This window comes from Mytilus galloprovincialis, chromosome 3, assembly GCF_965363235.1.
Source record: "Mytilus galloprovincialis chromosome 3, xbMytGall1.hap1.1, whole genome shotgun sequence".
In the NCBI taxonomy this organism is placed as follows: Eukaryota; Metazoa; Mollusca; class Bivalvia; order Mytilida; family Mytilidae; genus Mytilus; species Mytilus galloprovincialis.
Window position 1 is genome coordinate 18,963,747 of NC_134840.1, and position 13,374 is coordinate 18,977,120.

The 13,374-nt window shown below is 32.4% G+C and overlaps 1 protein-coding gene across 1 annotated transcript in view; it reads right to left on the reverse strand.

Annotated features, from left to right (window-relative positions):
* Positions 1-3,174: 3,174 nt before the first annotated feature.
* LOC143067338 (uncharacterized) overlaps positions 3,175-13,374 on the reverse strand; it is a 52,507-nt gene continuing 42,307 nt past the window's right edge. Inside the window, exons 5-9 of the mRNA XM_076240510.1 lie at positions 12,746-12,802; positions 12,228-12,284; positions 10,908-11,177; positions 8,025-8,333; positions 3,175-5,257 (exon numbers count right to left, since the gene is read on the reverse strand). Of these exons, the coding sequence (XP_076096625.1) occupies positions 4,929-5,257; positions 8,025-8,333; positions 10,908-11,177; positions 12,228-12,284; positions 12,746-12,802 (1,022 nt within the window). The 3' untranslated portion in view covers positions 3,175-4,928. The remainder of the gene's footprint in view (positions 5,258-8,024; positions 8,334-10,907; positions 11,178-12,227; positions 12,285-12,745; positions 12,803-13,374) is intronic.

The window sequence follows — 13,374 nt, forward strand, 5'->3', positions numbered from 1 at the left end:
CGGGGTAATTAACACTCTGTTACAGTTTACTTTTAATACTTCTAAACTTTTCATATTGTATGACCGTTCATTAAAAAGACGCTATCATATAGGTAATTTTATTATTATATTATAATAAAAAGATAAGCTAAATAGAAATTAAGAGTTTCACATAGTTGATTTTACTTACTTGTCAAAACTATAATAAACATATTTCTTACTGATGGTCATTACCGATTTGTTATTACGCGAGAATGGCAATATGTCGACTTAAAAAAAAAAAATTCCAAAAATTTCTTAATGAACTGTTACACAAAAATTCACTGGAAAGTAACATAGTTTATTTATGTTATCTTGTGAATATGGTGTATTGTTATGTATGTTACGATATTTGAGATCTAGAGCTTCTTAAAAACACCGAAGACATATAGGAATGGCTTAAGACCTCGGTATCACTGTACACAGCTATAAAAAGGCTAGCGTTTCACTCGCAAACAAAAGGTGTGAATGAAAAGGATCATGCACAACAAAGACTTGCTAATGCAAAAAAGCTATGATACCGTGTGGAAGTAAATGTCACCCCAAGCCTACATGCAAGAATGTAATTAGCGATGAAAACTATCTATGTCATCAATATTAAATTTTTACGTAGTATTCAAATTATAAAATAATACATTGTCATGTGATTGGTTTGTTAGATAAAGTTTTTGTATTATTGAAACTTTTATAATGTAATTTTAAAAAAATACCTATATGGTCCAAATACTCATATGGTCCGGCCCGTTAATAACCAAACGAGTTTTATACTCATATGGTCCGACCATACGCGTACGGACGGACCATATGAGTATACGCATATGGTCATAGCCGTACGCGTATGATCCAAATACTCATATGGTCCGGAACAGGAACATTTTCATGTGGTCAAAATTTGTCACCGTCCGATATTGTATAACAGTACCACAACTAAATAAAAACCAGGTTATTCAAGAAAACGTTTCTTACTAATAATTGAGTTTGTTTAAAGTTTTTATTTTGATTTGCCATTGTTTTAAAAGTCTGTCTGATTTGTTTGGGGATTAGATTCCAATTCAAAAATGTTGAATTGAAATTCAGGGCTTATAGTCTTTCAACATATTGATTAATTAAAACTCACCACCAACACATGTTGCTTTTTGCTTCTTACTGAATCTCAACCAAGTGGGAAATCAAATGACAAAATATTACCTCCTCAGTAAAACACTGAAAACGTTTTACTATTTGTTCCGTTTTTGGTAGAACGCTCTAAGTTATAATTTCACGAGAAATAATTCAAAATGCTCTAGTAAATATTAAATAAAAGTTCAAATAAACCCAAATTCAATTCAATGTTTCCTGTGATAGCAAACGATAGATAAAGCCTATGGAACGCCACAGCTGTCTTATGTGGAATTGTGATATTACTTTATGTTGTTTTATTATTACTTAATGATATTTTGTCTTTACTTAATATGGTTTTGACATTATGTAATGATATTTTAATATAACTCAATATGGAATAGTCATTACTAAATGATATTTCGATATTACACGATATGGTTTCGTATTGACTTGATATAGTTTTGTCATTACTCAATATGGTTTTGTCTTTACTCGATGTGGTTTCACCATTATTCAATATGGTTGTGTCATTAGTCAATGCGGTTTTAACATTTCTTGATGTGTATGTAACTTAACGTAATGTAGTTGTTTCATTACATGATGTGGTTTTGTTATTTCGTAATGATGATTTGTCTATTCTTTATATGGTTTTAACATTACGTAATGATGTTTCAAAATTTGACGATTTTACACTACTTGATGTGTTTGTTTCATTATTTGATGTGGTCTTGTCATTCTTTGATGTGGTCCTGTCATTCTTTGATGTGGTTATCCCATTACTTGATGAGGTAAAACCACGTGACCAATTCGGAAAAAAACTTGTTCTTTTTTCAGATAGATTTCAATGTTGTTATGTGGCTTGAATGTGTGTGGCCATCCATCGAAGTAATATCAGAATTCCACGTAAGACAGCTGTGGCGTTCCATAAAAGCCACCAATAGGAGCTTGATTGTAAATTATTTTAAAATTTTGCTTTGCGAATAAATTCATAAGGTATCAACTTCAATTTGTTTTTCTACTGGTTGTTTGTTTACCTCTCTGGAAAATGCTTAAGATCAGGGAAGATCAGAGAAAAAATCCAAACAAATCGATTTATATAAAATAAATAAGTCTGTTAGTTTTCTTGTTTGAATTGTTTTACATTGTCATTTCGGGGCCTTGTATAGCTGAATATGCGGTATGGGTTTTGTTAATTGTTGAAGGCCGTACGTGTAGGGTGACCTATAATTGTTAATTTCTGTGCCATCTTGGTCTCTTGTGTACAGTTGTCTCATTGGCGATCATACCACATCTTCTTTTTTATATATGTCCTTGTGTAGACAACCGGGATATCAATAGTTGACAGAACTTGACTTATTCTGCATGATTACTTCATTGCGATATTACATTAAAAAACGTATTCCTAGCACATAAAATTTGTTTGACAAACTGTTCAAATAGTAATCAGATTTCTAGTTGGAAGCTGTATATATGTGTGCATAATATCAACGATACTCATTTGGTAAAACCCAACAAATGTCCACAAAATGACTAAAGTTAGATTTAGACAAACCAGAATTCTATTAGAAAGTAGTCAATACTTCGTTCATTTACCAAACAGTAATCGAAAATTGATGACAATGCATTTGTATCACACTAATATATTCTGGTCCTGATGTGCATGTTGAACCATTGATTATTTAATTTAATCAATGTGTGGTTCATATGATTTCAGTTTTTCTTTGATTAAAATATGATTATCTCGTCAAATTTTCTTTTTTTTTTTAAAGAAGGATTAAATTTATTGCGACTCGTCTAAAAACCATTACAGAAGTAGATTCATATCACTCGCTAGTGCTACGAAAACCATTCACTACGACATGGAAGGTCAAACTGTTGTCTTGGCATTATAAGCGGACGAGAAACGACATTGTAGAAAAAAGATGCACCGTAAGACTAGTAATTTTTTATGTTATCAAATTCATATAACAAATTCAGACTTTTTTTGTCAATATTCACCTCAGAAACTAACAAAACCTTTAAAAAGACTTATTAAGAAGGGATATAGTTACGATACTGTTGTCAAGTCATTAAAGATTGCATATTTTGGCGTTAATATTGATTCACTTATAGGGTCTTTACATCGAAACTAAACATAATTATTATTAATAAACCAGTTGTTTGCATGACACGGGTTATGTTCTTCTCATATATGTTATGATGGTGTGATACTAAACCCCTTACGGGGAGGATTGTACATGATATTCATATGATGAAGACATAATTTTTCAATCAGTTTAATTGAAGTCTGGAGCTGGCATGTCAGTTAACTGATAGTAGTCTGATGTTATTTATGTATTAATTTCATTTTATTTATTTTAATTCTTTGGTTACATCTTCTGACATCAGACTCGGACTTCTCTTGAACTGAATTTTAATGTGCGTATTGTTATGCGTTTACTTTTCTGCATTGGCTAGAGGTGTAGAGGGAGGGTTGAGATCTCACAAACATGTTTAACCCCGCCGCATTTTTGCGCCTGTCCCAAGTCAGGAGCCTCTGGCCTTTGTTAGTCTTGTATTATTTTAACTTTTAGTTTCTTGTGTACAATTTGGAGTTTAGTATGGTGTTCATTATCAATGAACTAGTACATATTTGTTTAGGGTGAATGCTGAATGACGCCCTCGGGTGCGAGAATTTCTCGTTGCATTGAAGACCTGTTGGTGACCTTCTGCTATTGTCTGCTCTATGGTCGGGTTGTTGTCTCTTTGACACATTCCCCATTTCCATTCTCAATTAATCTTTAAGAATTTGTTATATTGTATAAGACAGCTTGTTGAAACATGTTGCCTATGGATGTCTTGTAGTTACTCTTGTCGATGGGTTGCTTTAAATACTTATGGTGGAGATGTGGTTCCACGAATCGCAGAGTTCATAATAAAGTAATCAGTTAAAAATATAAATAAACATACAAATACAGTTATTTTTATATTTTCGTTTTAGCCAAATATACCTCTTGTATGCATAATCTAAGTATTGAAATTGTATTGGTGTGTACCAAAGTACATGTACATTGTGTAGGACTCAGAAAAATAAGCATACGATCAACGTGTTTGCTACCATTTAAAACCATAAAAAGAATCATTCAATTTCTATAATTACGGTGTTGTATTACAACTATAGAACAAAAAATCAACAACAGCACTAATGGAATCAGTTATTAATGCGACATGCATATTGAATATTTGGGTGCATTTGCTCACAAATCTATCATATTAAGGATAAAACCACCGATGTAAGTCATTGTCATTTTAGCCTAGCATTGACATTTCTGCATGTTATCAGGACATAATGTCTCACATAACTCTTGCATTAGAACCATTAGTAGCATATCACTTACATGTAACTTATACCAAAACACATTTATTGCATCTATTTTATTCATTCCAATACAATACTGTTGGATATATACAGTCTGGACTCGTTTGATGCAGTGTTAATTTGAAATACGAGGCGAAGCCTTTAAAGTTACTATCAAATTCTATAAACACTCATTCAACTATCTAATCTGGTGCATAGTTACATTTTTATACATGTAAAATTGTACTATAGTTCATGTGATTGTCGCTAATGATAACTAGTAAGGTAATCATGGAATAAAACTATACGCATGTCTGAAGGCGCAAATTATAAGGGTTTTATGAAAATATGTTTTTGTGGATCATATTGTTGGGACGTACACTGTGCAAACCTAATGAGTTTAAGGAAGTACGACACAATGTAATTGAGCAAGAGGGAACCAAAACAATTATGATATATATTAGTCTCATGGTCACTTTTTTACTCCCCACAATCGTTTAATGTTTTGCGTGTGTCTTGTGATCGATGACACATCGATAAACAATATCAAAACAAAAACAACAGACAATATAACAATCCCGATATATCCGATACTTCTAGCTGATGGTCGATCGTCTTTCATACTTATTCGTTTGTTAATTAGAGATGATAGGTTAGATTTATCAACTGTCAGAGTCTTCTCTAGTTCTTTGATTTTTGGCTGCAACCAGACAACTATTTCATCGTATGTCATATTGGTAACATTGTGTGATGCCCAGTAATCTACTTTGGATCGGTATTCACACGAACATGGACATAAATCTGTAAATATTTTGAAAGCAAATATAAAACAAGGGTAAAAAATCAAAACATATATTGCACGGACCACGCCAGATGTTAAAATTGCAACAAGCAGTTTAAAAAGCAACTGCACTGGTGGAAAAATAAGCTTCACCCTAAATCAACTGTCTCAAATTATCATACTTAAAGTTATTTTTAAATGTGTCGTCATTTTGTTTAAATGATGCTTGTTAGATATCTGGTGAAACGCATATGGATTTTGTACCATTCTTTAGCCCCTTCTTTAACATTTGTCCGTACTAGATTGTTTTAGTCTGTATTTCGAGGAAAGACATAAACTAATTTTCTACTCTCTAATCAACGAGGAAAACGTTTTAGTCCCGATGAGAGACACTATTTGTGAAGGTAGACGCTAACAAATAAAGATCAGCCCCTTTATGCTCTTATTTGTGGACATAAATTGAGAAACAAGATCGGTTCCACTAATGCTGCATGATCTGCTTTCCCTTCCGAAGCAGTTTATGTCAAACTCCGTTTTTTGATAGGGGTTTTAGTTGAGTTTTCTAAATAGTATTCTGAAACGTGTTGTCTTTTCGTGGTTATTCATTTTTTTGTGATAGCATTTTCAGCTTCTCTTAATTGATTTTGAATGTCCCCTTAATAGCACCTGTTTTCACAGAAATCTTGGATTGGTGATGCACAGAACTTTGCTCACGGTCACTGCAGACATAAAAACAAGTTACGTCTTTGATCTTTAAACTAACGTTCATATTATATCGGTTAAGCAGTCAAGATTTTCCCCACCATCATCCCGGATGGCCTCTATTATTACAAGACCTACCTATTGTATGTATTGTTAACTTGTTCTCGTCCTGAATATGCATAAACATATTTACCACTGGACGTTAAGCAACCAACAATCAATTAATCAATATATTTAATTATTATTTTCTGCATTTTCAAAATAAATCGTATTACACGAATGCGACATTTTACCAATAAAAATGCAAGGAAAGTGTCAATTAAAAGATACGTTTATAAAGTATTCAAAGAATATTATGTCTAGTCTTATTCATTCTATGATGATTAATAATTAAGTCTAAAGATGCAAGATTTTGTTTGTTATTAGTTTTTGGCTTTGAACTAGATGGTAATAACTGTGAGAACTCTAAGATACACGTATGTACAAGTACCACGTACACTCTGTGTTTTAGTTAAGTGTATTTCTAAAGTCCTTTTCAAATGATTTCTATAGTTCGCTCTTATGTTGAACTGTAACACAACTGTCAACTTTACATATTTAACCCCGCCATATTATGTATGTATATGTGCCTATCCCAAGTGAGGAGCCTGTAATTCAGGGGTTGTCGTTTGTTGCTGTGTTACATATTTGTTTTTCGTTCATTTTTTTACATAAATTAGGCCGTCAGTTTTCTTGTTTGAACTTTTTAAGAATTTGATATTGAGGAGATTTTTAAAGCGGACTATGCAGAATGGACTTTGCTCATTGTTGAAGGCCGTACGGTGATCTATTATTGTTGTTTAATTCTGTGTCATTTGGTCTCTTGTGGAGAGCACATGTAAGATTTCCCCTCCCCCTATTTACCTCAATATATATTAAGCTATATATCAGGGGGGAAATTGAGACAAGTGCCTGTGGTGGAGAGATGTCTCATTGGCCGTTATATCATTTCTTCATTTTTATATTGGTGTTTTTCATCGAAAATAGACTAGGGAAATATGTCTTACTTATCAATACGTTTTCAGTTACTTGTTTTAGAATGCATTTCAAGAAAAATGTCTCAAGTTGTTAATAAAAAAATATGAGCAGAGTCCCTTTTCTCACTCAATGCAAAATCTCAGGTTTCCAATCATAAAAAAATCTTTTGAAGAAACAATCGAAATTTATTATTTATTATTAATGTCTAATTTCATGCAAGAACTAATTATAAAATGAAATTAACACAATTTTGACACGTTAACGAATATAAATAAGAAACAAAATATGTTTCTTTTTATAAATACACGAAACAAATACAATACCAGTACCAATAACGAACTCAAATCTATATTTAGAATATCAAGGTCATGTCAAATCAGTTCGTTTCAGGTCTGTTTGATTCTTGCTCTTGTGTACAACTAAATAATTTCATACGGAATCATAAACAAAGTGTTCTAGAAACGTCCAAATCTTTATCAAATAAAACGTTAAGCTAGTTTTTTGCTGATATGCATTTCAAATCTTTTGATTTTATTATGATGAATGAAATGATCTCATTCATTAAATGATTTCTCCAAAACAGCACCAACGGTTGTGTTACGTACCAACCGTACCTGATACGTAGCAAATCGGGAAACCTCTAGTGGAATGATGTACACACATGTATCGACGTAATCTAGAAATTAAAATCTCTCCGGAAGATTAAAGAATGTACTTCTGGTGGTATATTCACCCGAATGTGATACCGCATTAGTAAAATTAAACAATTGCATTGTTAAAAATAATTGATGAAAAGAATAAAGATGGCCTTTTATTGTGTATGCTATCCCATCTGTAACTCAATCTTGCATTGTCATATAACGGCACATTATCGTTTCTTTTTAATTCATTACGATGTTTAAACAGAGGAATATCCCTCATTCCAACGTTTGAAACAATAACCTATGTTCAATTATTTTAATTATAAGGTATAATGATAATATTTGAATTATTTGCCATCAATAATTCAAATCATTTCGTTATACCTTTGCAACTAAGATAATTAAAGCTTTTGAGTCTCATACGAACCTGTATTTTGTGAAATAACAGTTAATGTTATCCCTGTACTTGTACCTTCTCCAATTGCATTGGACGCAACACAAAAATATTCTCCAGCATCACCTTCTTGTAGATTTGTGATAGTCAAGGAAGGTGCTGACAATCCCGAAATAGTAAATCTACTGTCTGTTGTTGAAATTACTGAATCTACTCCGCTTACTCGTTTCCTCCAATGAAAGTCGGTTACACTAGGCGAAGCTGTGACAGAACAATCGAAGGTAACTGACTCACTTGTATTCAGAGTTGTTGATAATGAAGTCGTGGTCACTTGAGGAAAGCCTTTGCAAAAGACACAAGAAAACAATCAATGACTTTATATAATTATGATATGTCATAGTCTGTTTTTAGTTTCTTTCTGAAATGTTTGATAGATTAAGATGCACACGATTAAATAAATGCATCTTGTGGTCATACATATGGTATTTTGCTTATTTGAATGAACTAAATATCTTGTAACTTGCTAATCCTGGAAAATAGAAGGTCAGTTCTGTGTTCCTTTGGAATTTCAAACAAAGATGAAGAACTGGATCTTCTAATACTGTATTGGATACCTAAACTGCATAAGTGTCCTTATAAACAACGTTATATTGTTGGGTCTTCCAAGTGCTTCACGAAACCTCTTTCTAAATTATCTACATCTATTTTAACAGCAAACAAAGCCGTGCGTCAAAGGTATTGTGAAACTGTCTATTCTAGAGAAGACGTGAATCAAATGTTGATACAAAAAAATCCAAAGATTTTTTTAAAGCACATACAATCTAAGACTCTTTCATCTTGCAACAGTATTAAAACATTCGACTTTTCTACACTTTACACAAGTATTCCCTATTTTAAAGTAAAAGACAAATTGAAATAGTTGGTATTGCTTTGTTTAATAAAAAAGAATGGCCAACGTAGATACAAGTATTTTGACTTAAGGAGATATAAATCCTACTCTGTAAAGGATCAAACTGATTCAAAAAAAAGTTCTGACATTATCAAGATGCTTAATTTCTTGATTGACAACATATTTGTTACGTTTGGCGGAAGTGTTTTTCAACAGACTGTCGGCACTCCAATGGGAACCAAGTGTGCCCCTCTTCTTGCCGACTTATTTCTTTATTATTATGATGCTGACCACATACAGGAACTTCTTAGGGTGAAAAATAAAAAGTTAGCAGTATCATTTTTATAACTTTATTTTCCGCTATATAGATGATGTCATCTCACTAAATAATTCAAAATTTATTGACTATGTTGAACGCATCTATCCCATAGAACTAGAGATAAGAGATACACCAGATACAGTGAAGCCTGACTCATATCTTGACTGACATCTAGAAATTGACAAACGAGATGTTTTCAGTTTCCCAATTGTGATCTTTCCATTTCTTTGTAGCAACATTCAAGCAGCAACTGCATACGGGGTATATATTTCTAAATTGATACGATGTTCCCGGGCTTGTATTTCCTATCAGGATTTCCTTAATAAAGGGTTGCTGCTCACAAGGAAGCTTTTAAACCAAGAGTTCCAAATGTTTGAGTTGAAATCATCCCTTCGTAAATTTACGGTCACAATCACGAGTTGGTTAAACGTTATGGAATAACCGTTTCACAGATGATATCGGATATGTTTCTAATGTCGTAACTACAATCCCCTTCCCTTTTCATGAATGTGATCTACCGAATTATAGACTATTTACAAGATTTTTAAAAACATGAGCAATACGACAGGTGCCACATTTGGAGCAGTATCTGCTTACCTTTCCGGAGCACCCGATATCACCACTCCCTTAAATGTTGTTTCTTGCGTACTATTACTTGTCTGTTTGTCTTTTTTCAGTTTTAGCCATGGCGTTGTCAGTTTATTTTCGATTTATGAGTTTGACCGTTACTATGGTATCGTTAGCCCCTCTTGCTACTTAAAATACATTTTGAAATTGGTATTGTTAGAACAGTAACATACTATTGCCTTTTGTACCTTCGTAAGCCGATATGACTTAATGTAAAATTGAGAAAGGAAATGGTGAATATGTCAAAGCGACAACCACCCGACCATAGAGCAAACAACAGCCATCCATAGACTAAGCAGGTTTTATTTTAAACATATTTCAATGTTAAAAATGACAAATGGATCAGACACAAGTTTTACAACTTAGTAACGTCTTCTACAACAAGTATAACTAGTGACAATCGTAATCTTTCTTCTGGGACCCGCCGATAGACGCATTAGTGGTGTCACGAACGAATTAACAACTTATTGACTATGGTACTAAAATTTTCTACACGGTTATCAAATTCAAAAATTTAGACAGCAGACACCTTCAATTCCTCAATAAAAATCCCATTGTACAATATATTAATTTTTCTTGAAGAGATCTACCGTCTGTTTCATAATTAAACATCGTGTTTTGTTAAATAAGTATTTGTTAAAATTAATTTCTTGCTACCTTTTTTACGTTCATGTTTTATATTTATTATCATCGCCGTTTTTTTTTTAATAACATACTTAAATAGTTTAATTTTGGATGTAACGCGTCTACTGATTGGCTGACGTTATTTTGTTATCAGACCATAGACATAATTTAGTCATGTGACCGTGACGTCATCAACGTTTTTTCAAGCTTTTCTACGGTTTAAAATGGAATTTAGAATTAAATTATAAGAAATGACTGTAATATTTTTTCTGTCTATTCGAAATAACATAATAAATGTGGTGCACACTGTTAAATAACCCGCTACGCGCATTATTCAGTGTTCACCAATTTTTTTATGTTATTTCTTCATATACAGAAAAAATATTACAGTCATTCCTTAATTGTGATCTGCTGATTTTAATAAAACAAAACGATTTATGTCTCTGTAGCATCTTACCTCCTGTCACGTTTACCAGTATTTGATCGCATTGTTTGACATGAAGCTTGTTGGCAACACAACATCGGTATAGTCCTGTATACGCAAATGTTACACTTTCATAAGTCATATCCATGGTACTACTTATATCAACATCAATCTGACCTTGTGTTACAGTGTTCCAGAATGATTCAATAATTGGAATAGCACTGTTAACGGTACACTGTAAAGTGATGTTATCATTGTATACGGCTTCAATATAAGATAAACTGGAAGTGACTGTAGGTGGTTCTGAAAGAAAATGAAGTCGTTTGTTTTGATAAATTACCATATTTTTTTTCCATTTACTCTTTCGTTATCAATATAGGTATATCAATCATAATATATTTCAAAATAAATGTTATTGAAGTTGTTCATCAGATGAGACAATTTTGGAAAAAAAATCGCCAGGAGAAAAATAATGTACACAGGGGCAGTCTGCAATGCATTCGCCTTTAGCGAACAATCTGAGGTTGAAGTCAAATGTGTATTTTAATATTTACTGATATTTGCATATAAATGTCCTTAATCGTTACCACTGCTGGTGAACTGCTTTTCTTCGAGAGTATCATCAGCTTAAGTGTTCCGATACAGATGTGTTTTGTACATACATTATTGTTCCTTTGATAAATTTATAAGAAAGATTGCTACTTCCTCAGAAAAAAGGCTCCTGATGAGTTAGACTTTTCTTTTTCGGTTCTTTTTTACCATGTCACTCCTAACGTATTCAAGAACTTATACGTCCTTGGCTTTTAAAATTAAAGTTTTGAGCGTTCCTGGTGTAGATGTATTTTTCAGATATTTGACCCTTTCCCCACCTTAAAAGCGGTCGATTTTGTATGTGCCCTTGCATATAAATTATAAGAGATACTAAAAGCAAATTAGAAAAACAAATGTTTTTAAAGTATGACTTAATAACATCTATTTTGTATAAATTTACTGACAGCACTTTGCAGAAGATCACGTATTTTCCAATTCATGTATACTTGTACTCAGTTTTTACTGGCCTTTGATGACGTTCAAATTGTGATACATATGAAATATCAGATTTATTTGAGTTTGTTTATGCCCTAAATAGGGGCATTATGTTTTCGGTCCGTTTGTTTATTATCTAAAATTAATAGGCCTTGCGTTTTAAATATTAAAATTTGAAATCTATCTGTTTAGAGTGAAGAAAGATCGTAACACAAGCGTTAAAGTGGTGGTATTCTGCAGTTATGGAGTCTGTATATCTTAAATTAGTAAGATCTGACCAAGAAAAAGATCAGAAAATACTGATATAATTTCGAAAACAATACTGACCGTTACAGGTGGCGACATCTACTGGTGATTCCATAGTTACCTCATTACAACTTTCATCTATAATATATTAAAACATGTTGACTTTTATTCTTATCTACAAACATTTAAACACGTTTAATTCCGTCGCATTTTTGCAAGTGTCCCAAATCAGGAAACTCTGGCCTCCGTTAGGCTTGTATGTTTTTTGATAACTCTGATTCATTTTTATCTTCTGGAGTTTAGTGTGACGCCCATTTTAGCTGAACTCGTATACTTTTTTGTTTAGTGCCAGCAGAACCCCGTCTTCAGATGCAAGATTTTCCCATTGTGTTGAAGATAATTTGTGGCTTTGCGCTGTGTTGTCTGCTCTTTGATCGGGTTGTTTTCAATATATAACATGATAATTTTGCTTTTAATAATGAATAAATTGATGAATGTATGCATGTAGTTAACATTTTTCTCAATAATTCATATATAACCCCAAAAAAGTGGTTTTAAATTCCCATGAGCAATATTAGCAGTTTATTGTTATTACTTACTCCAAAACGAGGCTATTATTTCCACCATTACAATGTCCGTAGTCAGTGGCAACCCATCTGTTAAAAACGAAAATCAAGTAGAATTGACTTCATAATTTAACTTTTTTTAAAATCCAATTACAAGTAGGTATTTAATCAAGAATTTCTTTGGTTTATATTACTATGCGATACATTTCATGTGTGCTGATATTTTTTAAAATATCGTTGGCTATAAAAAAGAATATATATATTGGAAGAACTTTGGATTACGCTCAAAATGACCAGGAAAAAATGAGCAGTTAAACATGTGAATATATCATTCTGTTTTTTTTTTTTTTTTTTTTAATAAAATATAGAAAAGAATGTTATTTGGTAACAGGATTTATAATGCAGAATAAGTTCAAAATTTTGCTATTTGTTACACTGAGTCTACGCATTGTTGTTTTATGTAAGAAATGAACAGAAATAGTACATCGCATATACATGAAGCAAGACGAAAAAAATCATCACATCGCCACAAAAAAAAAAGATAATAGCCAGAATGTGAATTATCAGGAAAATTTACATCGGAACATGTTTATCTTTAAAGTTCCATAAACTACATGTAAATCGAATTCACTAGCTTGATGGATATGTTCACAACAATTGTG